This window comes from Phalacrocorax aristotelis, chromosome 4 (genome assembly GCF_949628215.1).
Source record: "Phalacrocorax aristotelis chromosome 4, bGulAri2.1, whole genome shotgun sequence".
NCBI lineage: Eukaryota > Metazoa > Chordata > Aves > Suliformes > Phalacrocoracidae > Phalacrocorax > Phalacrocorax aristotelis.
In genome coordinates, this window is record NC_134279.1 from 52,181,550 (window position 1) to 52,198,672 (window position 17,123).

General features: G+C 39.1%; 1 protein-coding gene across 1 annotated transcript in view; it reads left to right on the top strand.

Moving 5' to 3' along the window:
* SGCZ (sarcoglycan zeta) overlaps window positions 1-17,123 on the top strand; it is a 245,039-nt gene that overhangs the window by 88,147 nt on the left and 139,769 nt on the right. Inside the window, exon 3 of the mRNA XM_075091410.1 lies at window positions 14,580-14,681. Within this exon, the coding sequence (XP_074947511.1) occupies window positions 14,580-14,681 (102 nt within the window). The remainder of the gene's footprint in view (window positions 1-14,579; window positions 14,682-17,123) is intronic.

Sequence of the window (17,123 nt, forward strand, 5' to 3'; positions counted from 1 at the left end):
TCTGGTTTGAGAACATTGTTGGTGCTTGTGCACTTGGTACTTGCTGTGGGACTTGCTTGTGCTGCAGATCTCACACTGATTGGAACCTTCCTGTTCCTTTTAGAGACTGTTGCTGCACTTTGAAAAGATCTGATTTAATTTCATTCAAAAGGAATCCCCTTCACATGCAGAAAAACTGCCCCACAGTCTGAGCCACCATGGAGTAAGAGGGGAAACGAGGGATTGCTGCACTCCACTGCTCTGAGTTATGTCACTGTTGTAGACACATTTTAGCTAATCATCTACGGCTTGCAGATTTTGGGTGCCTCAGGATGAAGTTCATTTTACTCAGCTGGCTTGAAAATACCTAGTTTATACAAGTATTTGTAAATCCATTCATCCTTTCCCTGTAGGATCTTAATCCTTTATCACTGCTGCACCAATTAAAACAGAGAACCAATTTATGTTGACCTTTTGACTAAAGGAGATATTAAAAAAGAGGGGAAAAAAAAAAAGCAGCATCAAAAATGTCAATATTCTTCAGCATTTATCAGAAGCCTTTCTTCTCCTTTGGGTAAATTGGTTCATTAAGGAACTACCATTTCACTATAATTCCTTTTCCACCTTAGGCAAATCTCCCAGGAAATCTTCACTAGGAGTCCTTTTACTGAAGTTTGTCTTCTTGAAAAACATTGCTGTTAGTCTGAGCTATTTTCCTTCTAATCTAACTTCACAGAATTCTGTCCTTTTGTGACCAATCTCAAATACATTACCACTTAATCTTCACATTCTTAGCTGTTTCTTCTCTGTTAATTAGAGGCAAATGCGAAGCAGCCCATACCCTCATTACACTTTTCATGAAAACATTTCAGGATCTTCCTCTTCAGCCTGTCTCCTGCTGCCTTCACAAAGGATGCTAGTCAGTAACCTACATTATCGCTGAGGTCTGTGCTCTAGTTTACTCTTCACAAATACATCATCTCCTTGATCCTTCTGGTCTGGGAGGGAAATCCCAAAGTGACAATGATTTAAAAAAAATTTATAACTGTCCTTTGCAGTCACTTAGTAGTTCCTTCTTCCATTTGGTCTGAACCTCAGAACAAATGTATTCATCCGTGCTCCCTTACTACTCTTTCTCAACAAGATGTACTACATGAGTTTGAATTCTTCCATCTCCTTCTCTGCCTAGATTTTTATATTACTGTAACTGTAAATGAGCTGTATGAAGATATAATAATCAGATAGCTAGTGAGTCTCAAATCTAGTCAGACTCATGACTATTGGTTTAAGGATGTATAACTCTTTTCTCACTAGCAGTGGGATGGGTTCTTCATTTGCTTTTGGGGATTGGACCATTGGCTGCTTCTCTGGAGGGTGTCCAATTCATCTTCCATGTCTGGTACTCCTGCATTCCTTTCCAGCTGGTCAACTTCTTTTTCACTGGAGGTCCTCATGTCTAGCATGATATTATTATCATTTTGGATCATATGGGCTTTTCTGCTTCACCACTTTGCTTATGGGTCTTCTACCAGTTTCCTAAAGAATACTTGCAGGGATTCTTTCATTCCTGGTTTCTGCTTTCAGAAGTGTGTAGGTCCGTGTTTCCCAGTTTGAGCACAGAACCTGGATTGAAGAATTCCCCTCCATGTTTCCTGTGTGGACAGAACCGCAGGTAGCCACCCTGTATCTGCCCTGCATCCTCAGAGCTGTAGATGGAGAAAGATTTGATGGCTGAGATAACCCTGATGCTGTGCCTTTAAAACGCTGAATTGTGATACTAAGATGTGCTTTCTAAAACTCTCTTCTCCAGTCTCTTAAATTGCCCTGTTACAAAAGTCTGTGAGATACTGTTGATTCACAAATACATGGCTTTCACTGCCCTTCAACAATCAGAAGTTTAGCCATACCTGAAGTTTGTGATATGTGAGAACACACTATCACCACTCGAAATGATGCAGTAAATTTGTGTTTAAGATTTCTCTTGAAACTATCCCCTTTACAGGACTTCTTCCATTTGTCAACATAACTGATAACTTCTCAAAGTCTTTTGCCATGCTGAGCTATCTGCAAGGAGATTAGGTAGGTCCCTTGATCATTGTGGTTATAACGCTCCTCAGAAAAATGGAGGTTATGATTTTTAATCCCTTGGGACTGCAGAGAAGGAACTTGAAGCTATCAGTTAGGAGATGAGTGTTCTATTGAGCAGGCTGTTAGATAAAAGAGGAGTTATTTTCAAGAAACTTCGTGGCATTTCTTACACTTTCATTTCCCTTGCACTGATAGCAAGAGATGGATCTCGGCAGCAAGCTGCTTTGCTCTTATATCCATTTATTTTATTGAGTGTATCAATAGACCAACATGTTGTGTATTGAAAGATGGGTGGTGGCTGTTTTGAAATACATTCAGTGTTTGTACTGGAATACTAAGTAACTTGTATAAACTTAGATACTATGAAGACTGCAGTGTTAGAGAGTCACACTTCTTGAAAACCAAAATTCTGCAGTATCAAGTTTGATACAACACTTTTCCCTCAAATTAAAATAATCACTTTTAGTTTTGACAATAATAGGTTCCTTAGACTGTCTTGAAAATTGATTTCTTTAGTGCGTTTTGCTACAGTGTGATGAAGGAAGCAGTGTAATAGCTCCTACTTCATGATATTTGTGTTGTTATAAGAAAAGCACACTTTGAATATAAGTGCCAATCCAGGGAGTTTCTGAAGGATGTGCTTGACTGTAGGTACTTCAGTACCTCTGTGGTATGGCTCATGAAGTTATTGTAAGTTAAGCCTTCCTAATAACAAATACAGAGTCACACTATAAGAAAATATTTAGGAAGGTACATGTGCCTTAATACAGGAATGCAAAATATTAAGAAAACACGGAGTAAGAAAGGACCTTCTGCATCATTTTGCCTAGTTATTATCATAAGCAACACTGAGATGAATGAATCCTCATAAAAATGATAAATTGTATCTTAAAACTTTTTAGGTGGTGTCCCTTGCTATTTTTATTCGCTAGAAACTAGAGACTCCTAACTTGCAGGGTTTATCTTAAGACGGTCCTCAATGTTTTCTGACGGAGCAGCATGGATTTTCTGGTAATAAAAGATCTCTCAAGACAAAGAATCTTGGTGTTAAGGGTACTGAGGGGAAATGGCTTAATTTTTTTTCAGTAAAATTTGGATTACTTATACAAGCTGGATTGTTAGTGAGAAGGGAGAAATCATTAGAATAATGTGGTTCTATCAGTCATCAATAGATTCTAGTTGTCTCAGTCTAAGGAGGAAAGAAAAAGCTGGCCCTATCAGGTACAGGGTAAGTACTCTAAGGATTACAAAAGGAGGAGCTATTTTCTAGGCAGTTGGTGATATACAATCTTTAAAGTCATTTTTTCTGACAACAAGTATCTGATTCCAAGCATATACTAAACCAGTAATAGAACATTATTGCAAAAAAAACATACGCTGGAATAAACAAGTGAGAACTTTTCTCTGCTTAGCTGCACTAAATGTTCACAAGCTGTGCTTGTTCTGGTTTTGGTTTGTGGGTTTTTTTTTGTTGTGTGGTTTTTTTTAATAATTCTACTTCTTATAGCTGTGGATGAACTAAAGGCAGATTAGGAGCAATGGGAAGCATTGAGATGGAAAATCATGTACAGGGAAAGACAATGAACTGTGATTATTTAGTCTAAGCAATAATCTGTCTGAAGGTCCAACAGAAGTAAAGCAATTGCATTATAGCATTGGAGGTTCAGGTTATATATGAAGAAAATACTTCTAAACATAAAGATAGTTTAGACAATACAGATTGCCTGAAGAAGATATAGAATCTGCCTTTAAGGAAAAGAACAAGAGAAAACCAAACCATTATGTTGGGAGCTGATTTTACAGTAGTGCAAGAGAACAGTAGCCTTTTGCAGAAACTCTCAGCTAAGTCCACCACTCAATTCAAGATGTGCTTATCATTTCTGAATAGGAATAAATGCTGCTGGAAAGGTTACTAATGCTTGTTTGGTGCTTGCTTTCTTTGCTGTCCCAATTTTTCTGGCCTTGTAACGCCCAGTCCTGAATTTCTTGGAAACCATAGTAGAAATGAGAGATGAAACTTGAGTTAAATATGTACTAGGGAATGTTTTATCACAGCTTTTTTTTCATGGAGAATAAGGTTTAAATACTTAGTAAAAATCTTATTTTCTACAATAAACTCTATTTTTTAGATATAAACTAAACTATATGGATTTTGAGGAACTGTCTCATTGTGTAAGTTTAGTTGCCTTACATTATTATTTTCTCCTTCTGATTAGCTAGCTTCTTCTGAAATGGTTTTGAAGTATTTTTAAACAGAAATTGGCATGAGCCAATAGTAGATTTTAGTGGCACAAGCGTTGAAATTTTTGGTTGTCAGGTTTATTGAAAGGGCAAGGTGCAAGCATGAAAACCACCAAACATATAATCCCACCAACACAACCTATTTTGTGTATGTGACTGAATGAATTTCAAGACGTCTCCACCAGAATTATCTTTTTACTTCTCAAAATTTAGGTAATCTAGCATTAGTTCAGTGTAAAGGCTGGAATACATGAGAAGGGTAAGTCCTAAAAATTGTTTGTAGAGATTCCTAGAGAAATGGCAGAGCCTCTGCTCTAGCATTTTAATTAAGCCTTATCCATACACAACAAACAGTGGGTGTATACAAGTTTCTTATTGTTTCTAACAGGTAAACATTTCTTACAGATTTACCAACAGAAATGACTGCTTTTGTATGTAGCATATTTGTTTATTGTCCTCCAATGTCGGTATGTTAGGCAATCTCCAGTTTTTCATTGTTCTTTCTGAAGTCAGGCAACCACTTATTTGGAAAAAAAACCCAGGATAATGTGTGATTAAATTTTCAGCATGACTAAATTATCTTCAAGATGTTGTGTCAAAATTACAACCAAGCCTCAAAGGCAGTGAAGCAGACTAAATAACCTGTGCAATTTATGTAGGCTAAATAAGCACACCCACACCCAATAATTTATTATTAGTCTAATTAAAAAATTAGCAGTCTTACCAAAACAGTGTTACTAGTCCAGTTACAGTGACGTTCACTCTTATCAGCCAAAACATGCAATAATTACAGCTTTGTCCCAATAATGATGGAAGTAAAAGCAATATACAGAAACTTCTGCTATCCAGTCCTTTCTCTGGTGTTAGGTTCACCCTTTCTGTATATAGTAACATGAGTCATTATCATGTTTTGCCAGAAGCAGCATGGAGTTGATGGCGGGGGATTCTTCCACTATGCTCTTGGATTCCCCTTTAGTGATTTTCACGTTTGCTGCCATAATTGGATTGCTTGACTTTTTAAATTGTTTTTTTTTTCTCCAGTGATCAATAAATTCCGTGTTATTGCCAAGTGGTGAAATATTCAGCTCGTAGTGAAATAGTTACTTCATAAATTTGCTTTCCAGCCTGGAAGTCAATTGAAACAAACAATTACTCAATCACCTTCTGTAATCAGTTTGACTTGATATATGGAAAGAAAGTGGGGAAAGATGACGAGTAAAAGAATAACACTTCTGAATTTACCAGTTCTCAGTGTTTACCTTTGGATGAGGGACAGACCTTCTTTACCTCATCTCTCTGGTGTAAAGGTCACTTTCTAGCTCAAATGGAATCCAATATATAGCATTAGTAGCAAGGCTTTCTAAAGCCTTGTCCCGCAAGTTGTGAATTTTCACCTAGATAGGCTGACCGTATACTGAACTTTTACTTGGCTGCATGAAGGAAGGCCCTGAAACTGGTACAAACCAGACAGATAAGGTAGCCACAACTGTCTACAGAAGCTGCATCTATTAAGATAAGAAAGGAATGTCCCACCTGGAGGCAAAGAGAGGATCCAGTAAGGAACAAGAAGACCCCAGACCCAAATAGTGCTATTGGACTGAACCATCATGTGAGGGAAGGGGAATTTAGGTTGTAACAGTGTAATTGTCCAGGGATTTCTTTGTTCAAGGTCCCTCTCTGGAGGCACCCAGCTTGAGCTGTTCTTTACTGCTGTACCACTCAGTAAATTTGTCAGTGCAAGTTGTGTTGAGACTCTGCTTCAGGGAAACCTAAGGTCGAGCTTGAGGGGAGAGAAGGGGTCCAAGAGTGAGGGGGTGTGAGTGAGGAGTCAAAAAGGGGCATCTGTCTGCTCAGCGGAGCTATGGCTGCAGAGGGACTCCCAGTTCCAGCCTTGGGTCGTGGGTGTGGCACTCCTGGAATGGTGTGTGAATGCCTGGGCAGCAGCTTCTCCTTTAACATCTCCCTGTTTTCTGTTACCAGCCTGTTTGCATATCTTTACCTAGTTCCTGGTGTCCTGTGACTGACTGTACATAGAGCAGAAACCCTTCACTAGCTCTTACTTATTAGTTAATTTTGCTGGTGATTACAGAGAAAAAGTTACCATTTGCTGACTCTGTTTTATACTTCCATTCCACCTGCATGAAGTGCAGAGTTGTAAGGAGTGTTTTGCATTTTCTGACTTGTTAAATATTGATTGTGAGAGGCTGCATTGGGATATAAATTATTTTTTCTTAGTCTGACCACATTAAGTCAATCACAGAATTTTAATTTCAACAGAACATTGAATGAAATGGTAGAGCAGAGAACATTAATCCAAAAAAAAGACAATAATTAGTTTCATGTCCAAAAGTTTGGGATGTTAGATATAAGATTGTTCATTTCTGTGCTATTTTGTCTAGACTTTAGATCATTCTCACCACATCGTTTCTGTAGGAATTCCAGGTGTTCCACGGGTTTGAAAAGCTCATCTTTATTGTTCAAATTCCTGAAGTGTTGGATATTTGAGGGGAGAAGACCTGCGTAGTTGGGTTCCACATTTTTTTCTACTTTATTATTTGTTTGTTTTAAGAGCATACAAATTACAATTCGTTGTAAAGAAACCAGTAATAGTAAATATAAGAATTCTAGGAAGATCATACCTTAATCTGGAGTAGTTTATGAGAACAGATACATTAGAATTCTGCCTTTTTCACTTGACATTAAAGGATACATCTATGTATGAATGAAAAATAACATAACTACCCAGACCAAGGAATAAAATCAAACTTTTAAGCAAGAAAGATACATTTGATCTTATTGTCTGGTCTGGATAGGTATATATTTTCTATTAATATATGCACTTATAGACTTTTATTTTCATTTCAGGATTGCTTTTATAATTGAAGAAGCCAGGCTGTGCTCCACACATTCAAAACCATTCTAAAGAACAAAATATATTCATGATACTCTAAGTCTGTTTAGTTTGGGTAGTAGTCTGACCTTTCTCTTCAACAGCTTTTCCACTTAAAATTTCATTGTCAGTACAGAATATCCACAAGTTATTTTTTCCCTTGGTCTCTATCCTTTTAAACATTGCTGCACTGTACTATAGCAATTCCTTCCCCAACTTTTTCTTGATATCTGTTCCTGCCTGTCATTTGCACAGTGTCAGCTATTATTTTCAGCAGACGGGTAAAGGCAGATGTTTCCATCTATCCAGATTCTTTTCCAGTGTGTTTTTCTGGATATCTTTCTATCATTTTACCTTTGGTTTTGGCTACTGAAATTCACAGTTATCTTTCCTGGTAATACAGGAAAGCTCACTTTGTTTTCATTCCTGATAGCACTGCCCTTTTTCTGTTCATACAGGGATTAAGCTGCCTAGAGTTTTCTTTTGATTGTACATCCATAACCATGTCCAAGCACCATTTTTCTCCAGCTGGAATTATGTTGCAACTCAGTTTATGAAATCTAGCTTTTTGTGTGTGAACACAATACAAATAATTTTGCTTGTCATCTTCCTCCCAACCTTTTGTGTATTTTCCATTTTGTCAACAACGTAGCTCGTCTTTCATCTTCCTAATCATCCCCATCACTGTCGCTCTACATTATCTAATTTTTTTGTGCCATCATATCAAATTCAGTATTCTTTTTGCATCTTCAGTATAATTCACCACTGCTTCATTGCTTCAACCACTTTTCTTTTGATATCTTATCCTTTTTTTTTTTCCTTTTGCAACCATCTTTGTCCACTTACAGATGTTTCATCTGTGCTCTTTCACAGCACTGCAACCACATCATCCTGCTTCCTTTTCATGTTTAGCCTCTGCTATGATGCCTACAAGGCAGCAGGGCAGTGAATGCTTACATTACAAATTACTGGAGGATCTAGCAGAGCTCTGTTCTCAACTCACTTACTGAGAGTTTTAATTCCTGAACTGCAATATCCCAGTCTCCTACTTCTCTCCAGACCAAGGAATTTTGAATTCTGTGGTCTGAAGTAGGAATTGTAGGTGTTCTCTCCCCTTTCACGTAACAGTATTATCCATAGGTTTGCAGGCTTTCAGCATACTAACGATATGGATTTGATCCATGGCGTACCCGCCATTTCGGCAAAGCCACCGAGGCGAAGGGTGCCGGAGCAGAGGGTCGCGCCGGAGGATCCTTCCCAAAGCGGCAAAACCGCAGCAAACGGCGCGGAGGGCAGCGCCGGCCGCTCGCCCGCGCAGAGCCGGAAGGCGGGAGCTCCTGGGGGCGGCTCCCCTGACTCAGCGTGGGCGGGGACAGGGGCGAGGGCGGCAAAACCCCCGCGCCTACAAAAGCAGCCCCCAGGGAGCGCGAGCGAGCAGGAGCGCGAGCGCGGCGGGCAGGGCGGACAAAGAGGCTGTGGGAGTGGGTCAGTGCGCGCAGCGTCTCTCCAGCTCGGGAAGTAAATTGGGTAAGCTGAGTTGGTGAGAGGGAGCGTAGGCATGGCATCCGTCCCGGGAAGGCTCTGTCCTCTGCACTAGCCAGCAAGGATGTGTCAACCCAGACTCAGCTCTCAAGAAAACACACAGCTGTCCAGATGTCTGGTTGCAGGGAGTGCCACGAGCTTGGACTGGAAAAAGGTGGCAGTAGAGGGGACAAGTGTGTAAGGTGTGATCAGGTGGACTATCTACCTGGCCTGGTGGCAGAGCGAAAAGAAGTAGATAGGCTAAGGAGCATCAGGGAGTCTGAGCAAGAGATGGACTGGTGGAACCGCGCTCTGACGTCCCAGAAACCTAAACACGGACAGCCCCCATAATCAAAGCCCATAATCAAAGAGATCCAGTATCATCACCCCACCAGGATGTAGGCAGGGTCTTAAAGGGAAGCTATGAGTGGAAACAAATACACAAATAGGGCAGCAAGAGAACCCTTCCCTTGCCTACCACATCCCCCCAGGTGCCTCGGTGCAATAGGTATGAGGCTCCAGATGTGGAGGATCAGTTAGTGGATGATGTGGGTGTTGATCCATCCACACTAGAGGAGTCACCAAGATCAGAAACACCTACCCCCATATTACCACCAACTCCACAAGGAAAAAAAGACAGGTCATAGTTGTAGAGGACTCCCTGCTGAGGGAAACAGAGGGTCCAATATGCCAGGTTGATCCTCGTCATTGGGAAGTCTGCTGCCTCCCAGGAGCCCAGGTTAGGGATATCACTAGGAAACTTCCTAGTCTGGTACGGCCCTTGACTGCTACCAGTTGCTGCTCTTCCATGTGGGTGGTAATGAAGTTGCAGTACGTAGGCCAAGGGTGATGAAAAGAGACTTCAGGGCCTTGGGATGGTTAGTGAAGGTATCTGGGGCACAAGTTATCTTCCTTCCTTCCAGCTGTGGGCAGTGATGTTGTAAGGAACAGGTGGACACAATCTATTGACACACGGCTCTGTGACTGGTGTCACTGACACAACTTTGGGTTTTTTGACATTGGGATGGCCTACATGGCACCAGGACTGCTGGCGTAAATGGGAGCCACCATTCTCAAAGGACAAAGAGGGTCTTTGTTCCGGATCTTGCTGGGCTCATTGAGAGGGCTTTAAACTAGAGGCGAAGGGGGAGGGGGAACATATCAGGCTTGCCTGTGACAAGTTGTGGGATGATACACAATGGTTAGAGGGACAGGCGGCTAGTATGAGCCCTCAGCCTGTTGCCCAGAGGTGTGCTGGGGGCACTGCAGCGCAGCTGAAGTCTTGCAGAGATGGGCTGGGGGCTCCTGAGGTAGTAAGAGCCAACAAGGGAACTCCCATGAAACACCTCAAGGGTATCAAGAGGTGCTCCAATAAGAAGGTGACACAGCCTACAGCCTGGATAAAATGACTCTACGTTAACATACGCAGCATGGCAAACAAACAGGAGCTGGAAAATACAATGCTGCTAGAAAGCTACGACCAAGTTGCTGATGGGCAAATCCCATGACTGGAATGTGGCTATCGATGGCTACAGGCTGTTCAGAAGGGACAAGCAAGAAAGGAGGGACAGAGGCGCTGCTCTCGACATCAAAAAATGTAGATGTACATGAACTTAACATTTACTTATTTTAAGAAAGTGCTGGAATAGTTCATTCAAGTGTATTTTTGCACTTGAATAAAAATCAAATCATGCCAAAATGATAATTTGAGTATTCATTGCCTAGAAAGCATAAAGTAATTTAGGCAGTTTATTTGGAAGATTAGCAGAAGGAATGTCTAAAATGAATTACACTAATAGTATTACGGTAAAATCATATCTACAGGAAGATGTAAGTATGTTTTAAGACAGAATTCTTCTGTGGTTGTGTTTTAAGCCCTTTAATATTAATTTTAATCTTTCTGGGGAGCCCCAAAGTTAAACTGATCTTTATGGTCATAAGTGTATTACATGAGCTAAGAAGACTGGACCTTCCTCTGATTAATCTTTTCATCCTAATAACTTTCTGACCAAGTTATGTTACTTCTGAAAACCCTTGAATTTTTCTCTATAACAGCATAGTTCTAACTCAGTTAAACAAGAAACTCTTCTTATTCCAACTCCTCTTTAAATTGAATGGGGAATTATTGATGAAGAAAATGTACTGGACAGTGATTCTTTGAACGAAGGGAGCCTCATTAAGCACACCATAGTATGTGTCTTAGTATTTTCTGTATTTTACTACTCAGTCTTATTTCATATCAGTTGTTACACACTTCAGGAAGTTACTTTCTGAATGATGATTGCACTTGCCAAGCAGTTAAGGTCACAATCACCCTATTTCAGTTTTATATTTTTTAACACCATTTGTGGCTTATATTGCAGAATGTAGTGTTTGTCTTCTCATTTTGAATAATGTAATTTTACTAAAACTAGAGTGCTCCTGTCTGTCCAGAGTGTGTCTGCATTCAAACTGTTGGACTCTGGTAGATGGGTAGCTCACTGCTGAAGAACTAACGAATGAGGGCTTAGAAATGCCATGCAGAAAAGGGGAAGCCCTTATGGATGCAGTAGGCTCTATCATTAGTTAGTTTTTGAGACTCTGGCAATTTAAACTTGTAGATATTAACTTTCCACTGCTGAAAATAAACTGAGAAAATATGATAAGTACCAAAAATTAGTGAACAAATTAATTTCTGTGCTTCAGTTCCCTTTCAGTAACACAAGAACAGTATCACTTGATATAAATCCACCTAAAGTATTTTGAACATTAATTAATAGTTGTGAAGAACTGTGTAACTTCAGTAATAAACACTTATGAGAAGAGAAGCCAAGAGGGAAACTGACAGTACTGTCTTCAAAGCAGGGTTTTAACAGACTACAACAAATGCGGAGCAAAGAAATTAATGAGGCGAAAGCAAAATAGTGAGTAGCTGCCAATTTGAGAGTAGCTCCAACCTTGTGTGGAATTAGCTTGGGACCCAGGAGGGTAAATGTTATGTATAGTTATAGACTGTACCGTACACATACATGCGAGATGGAACAGATGGAATTTTCCTAGACAACCTTAATTTCAGCACTTCCAGTTTTCTGGAAGTTTGACTTTGTATTTTTTTTACTTCTTTTTCTTCCAGTTTTATTGTGAATATTATTTTGTGCTTGGCAGCTACAAACATTCCACAGAAGCAGATAAAACAACATATTGAATTTGCCTTTTCAGTTAGAAAATGTGTTTATATCCAAAACAATAAATTGGTACCTAATTCTTGTTGAGCATTCACTGCCAAAAATATAGCATGGTGGTTGTCTCTTCTCAGATTGTTCCTTCCTAGTACTATAGCATATATAGCAAAATAGGATTGCTGACATCTAGAATTAATGGGTATTGATGCAGATTGCACATTCAAAATTTTTTGGATTTTGAGTCTAATTTTTATCTTACTTCCTTTCAAAAATAGGCACCACTATCTCATATTGCACTCTTTGATAGAAAGCCTAAAAATGCCTGAGGTTTTATATGTGAAACGATTTTTATAGACATCTTATAACTTGATTTAAGAAAAATATTTTCAAATATAAAATGACTTCTTTAAGAAGGATTGTTTGATAATTCAGCTGTTATAGTGTACTGGTTTTGGCTGGGATAGAGTTAATTTCTTCACAATAGATAGGCTAGTATGGGGCTAAGTTTTGGATTTGTGCTGAAAACAGTGGTGATAACACAGAGATGTTTTTGTTACTGCTGAGCAGGGCTTACACAGAGTCAGGGCCTTTTCTGCTCCTCACCCCATCCCACAAGTGAGTGGGCTGGGGGTGCACAAGGAGCTGGGAGGGGACACAGCTGGGACAGCTGACCCCAACTCCCCAAAGGGATATCCCACACTATAAGAAGAATATAAAACTGGGGGAAGAAGGAAGCGGAGAATATTCAGAGCTTTGGTGTTTGTCTTCTCAAGTAACTGTTACGTGTGATGGAGCCCTGCTTTCCTGGAGACGGCTGAGCACCTGCCTGCCCATGGGAAGGATTGAATTAATTCCTTGTTTTGCTTTGCTTCCATGTGCAGCTTTTGCTTTACCTGTTGAACTGTCTTTGTCTCAACACATGAGTTTCCTCACTTTACCCGTTTCATTTCTCTCCCCCATCCCACTGGGAGGGAGGGAACGCTTGGCTGTGTGGGGCTTAGTTGCTGGCTGGGATTAAACCCTGACAGTAGTTTGAATACAAATAGCTCTTTTGCGTACAAAAAGGTAGTTCTTGGCTTTATGTAATCAGTTACAAGTTTTGCTAGACATTATATGGACTATTACAGCATCTGTAAAATTCTCTTGGTGCTATATTACTTTAACAATTATATTCTATATTGTAGATAGCCTTAGCAGTAGCTTTTGTTATTCTGTATTTTCTCTGATTTCGAAAGGAGTTATATTTATATTCTGACTCTGGTAGTTTCTGGTTTTGTAGTCATAGACATCTAGGCTTCTAGTCCTAGAACTGATGTGTGAAGGCATGATTCCCAACAGTATGTTCTTTGCAAATCTGTCATAGTGTGGAAAGCTATCTATCACTATATCGTTGTTGTGTTTGGGAACTGATACCAGCTGAATTACATTGTATAAAATGTAATTAATTTTATTGTCTAAAAGATTTAACATTTCCATAGTCTTGCTTCAGATGTGGATGCAGTAGTGTCTATCAAATATCTGCCATGGCGGCATCATTTTTTGTTTCAGAAAGGGAACAGCTATAGTGGTATAGTGGCTATTCTAGATAAGTATAGTGTTGTTTAATTCAGCGTCCTCTTCCAGCTTCAGCTATACGGTTGGGGACACTGTTATCCACCAGTTTAAAACTGCCCAGCAAGTGGAGGTTACTTGTTTCACAGTTCAGCCAACAGATCAGAAATGCAAGTTCTCACTGTTCTGCTACAGTAGAGTCAGCAATGGCTTCAAAACGTTTGACTGGCAACTAGGTTAAATTTGCTAATTTTGCACTTAAGTAGATCAGGTTGAATTCCACTGGCTGTACAGTGAAGAATTATCTTCTGTCAGGAGTATAGTAATGAGTATCCACATATAAAAAGTCTTGAATTTCTATCAGTGTGCAAAATGATCCTGTCTCTCAAGTATCAAGCAGGTTTCATTTTTTTTTTCCCTGTAAGAATACAGCTGAAGCCTTATTATGCCACTTTTCTATGCTTATATTTTATTGAACATAAAATGATTTGGCTTGCTTTTTCCATCCAGATTTTCACAATGGCCCTTTTCCTATTTCTATTCAGATAAATTAATACAAAAATAATCCTCAGCATTTTTGAAATTCTTCTTTTCACCAGCAACACGTTCTTAGTAATGATGAGCAACTACTGATAAAACCTCTTTTTTTCTTTCTTCCTATAGGACATTTTCCTATGTATTTTAATTGCTAGCAAATGCAAAAACTGTTGATTCCAGATGTAGCAATAACATAATACTTTTCTAATTTTTCACTACGTAAAAATAATAGATTGCTTTTCCAAATGTTATATGTATATTTTTAGAGATAATTACATAATTGTTTTCCTTAGCAGTTGTAATTCAAGATCTGGCTTCATCTCTACAGTAAAGGAATATTTATGATCTATATTTGTACCCTTGCGTTAGGTCCAGACAAGGAATAATGTACACAGTTCACCATCAGGCTGCGCGGTTAAATACCTCAATTCTAAGTGAAGCTTTGCCTATAAATCTCCCCATCTAGCTCCTGTCCAAATCATCAGGAGAGCTGGGGCAGTGGGACAGCACTCATTATTTTTAGATATTAGGCCAGTTACTGTGTTCTTTTTACCTTGTTCTAGATAAGGTTATTTCCTATAGTGAATATGTATATATATTATTGATTGTAGGATGGAATGGGAAATTTGAGAGTCACTAAAAAAGGAATACGACTTGAAGGAATATCTGAATTTCTACTTCCACTATATGTGAAAGAAATCCATTCTCGAAAGGTAGGTGTTTTTCATCTTCTTTTCTTAATTTACAGCTAATATAAATTAATCTCTTCAGTCTCAAACTACAAAGTTTAATTCTTACACCTCCTAAACTGGAAATCAGTAGAGTTTTGCTTTGAGAATGCCTTAACAGTAAAAGCTTCCTTTATGTCAATTTTTTTTTTCTTCTGAAACCTTCCTTGCCTCTTAAAAGAAATGTCTTATTGCAAAGAGAAGAGATTTGAAGCTTGTCTATTCTATACTTCAAATTAACTCAGCATTGGAAATAGAGCATTTGACTCTTCATTTTTTCCAGAAAAACGAGATTGGTGATATGTTCAAAATGCAGTGAAAGAAAAAATAGGTTTGTGTATGCTTAAGTTCTTTCTGGTATTATTAGTGAGAATTATTTCCGCCTGCCTTTTCCTCTCTCGCCTGCCTTTTCCTCTCTCGCCTGCCTTTTCCTCTCTCGCCTGCCTTTTCCTCTCTCGCCTGCCTTTTCCTCTCTCGCCTGCCTTTTCCTCTCTCGCCTGCCTTTTCCTCTCTCGCCTGCCTTTTCCTCTCTCGCCTGCCTTTTCCTCTCTCGCCTGCCTTTTCCTCTCTCGCCTGCCTTTTCCTCTCTCGCCTGCCTTTTCCTCTCTCGCCTGCCTTTTCCTCTCTCGCCTGCCTTTTCCTCTCTCGCCTGCCTTTTCCTCTCTCGCCTGCCTTTTCCTCTCTCGCCTGCCTTTTCCTCTCTCGCCTGCCTTTTCCTCTCTCGCCTGCCTTTTCCTCTCTCGCCTGCCTTTTCCTCTCTCGCCTTTTCCTCATTAGGTACAGGCAATCTTGCTAAACTGCATAATGTCTCTAGGATTTAATTTTTCAAAGCAAACCATTTTCTATTTTGCTTAAATGTGATTGTTTTATCATTTAGCAGCAGGTTTTTACAAAGAAAAAAGAAAATAAAGATATTATGTATTCAGAAATTCAGTGTAGCTTATTTTAACTCGTGTTTTGACTCAGTCATGGTTTTTATATTAACATCGTGAATGAATTTAAAAAAACTTTTTGAAATACTAGAAATTTCTTAAGTTCTTTTTACCATGCAAGAGATGACCTGTGATGAGAGAGGAATGTTACAATGGTTTTCAGTCAATCATCAGCAAAGAATTTTAATATATATACTGCAAAAATTGACTGGAGTAAATAGTATGTTTACTCTAAATGTCTTTTGTGGAAGATTCTGTGTGTCGACATCTGTCTTCTATGTATATAAAAGAAATCTCAAGTACATTCATAAATGAGAACCTGACAGTTTCACATTTCTCTTAATTAGTTCTATCTTGTGTTAATAGATGTGTGAGATGAACATGTAGTCTCTTTGTCCTCTTTTTCTGTAAAACTAAGATCTTGCAATGTTTAACAGAGAAGCAATATTGTTGTAGGTAATGAAAAAGTCTATAATATTTAATTAATAGTATATTCCCCAATGATGTTGAATTTTGATAACTTTATTGAACAGATATTTGTTTACTTTTCAACCCACCATACACACAATATTACAAAATCTTGTTCATAATGTTTCTTTTATAAGAGTAGCTAAAAAATATTAATAACTAGCTAAGATAAATCTATAATCAAACATTTGGTAATGAATTATTTCTAATTAAATGTAAATATCGTAGCTCTGATATTGATCAGAATTTTGAGGGTAGGTGAAACAATAGAACAGTCAACATGTAATTACGTAAATGACCATTTAAGTACCAAACACTGCTACCAAGAGTAAATCAATAAGGCCAGATTCTGCCTTCTAAAATTGGAAAAGCATCTACAAAGGGAACTTTGGCTGCAGGTTTATTTTTTCCTCAATCACCTTGCCATGGAAAAGTGTGAGCTCCTCTAAAGTAGTTTCATGTAGTCTTCTCATATTTTCATTACAACTTTGAAACTATAGAATTAATCAAATTAACTAGGCTACTGTCATGGTTCAGCCTCCGTCGGCAATTAACCACCACACAGCCGCTCGTTCACTCCCCCCACCCCTGTGTGATGGGGGAGACAATCGGAAGAGCAAAACTTAGATAAGAATAATTTAATAATTAAAATAAAATAATAATGTTGATTATTATACTAATAACAATAATTATAATATAATAAATAGGAAAAGGGAAAAAGGGGGAAAAAAACAGAAACACAAACGATACAACCGCTCACCACCTGCCGACGGACGCTGCCCGTCCCCGAGTCATGATCGCTGCTTCCCTCCCCTGGCCAGCTCCTCCCAGTTCACACACTGGGCATGACGTTACATGATATGGAATATCTCTTTGGCCAGTTTGAATCCACTCTCTTGGCTGTGCCCCCTCCCCTCCCGGCTTCTTGTGCACCCGGCAGAGCATGGGGAGCTGGAAAAGTCCTTAACCTAGTACAAGCACTGCCCAGCAACAACCAAAACTTCAGTATGTTATCAACATTGTTTTC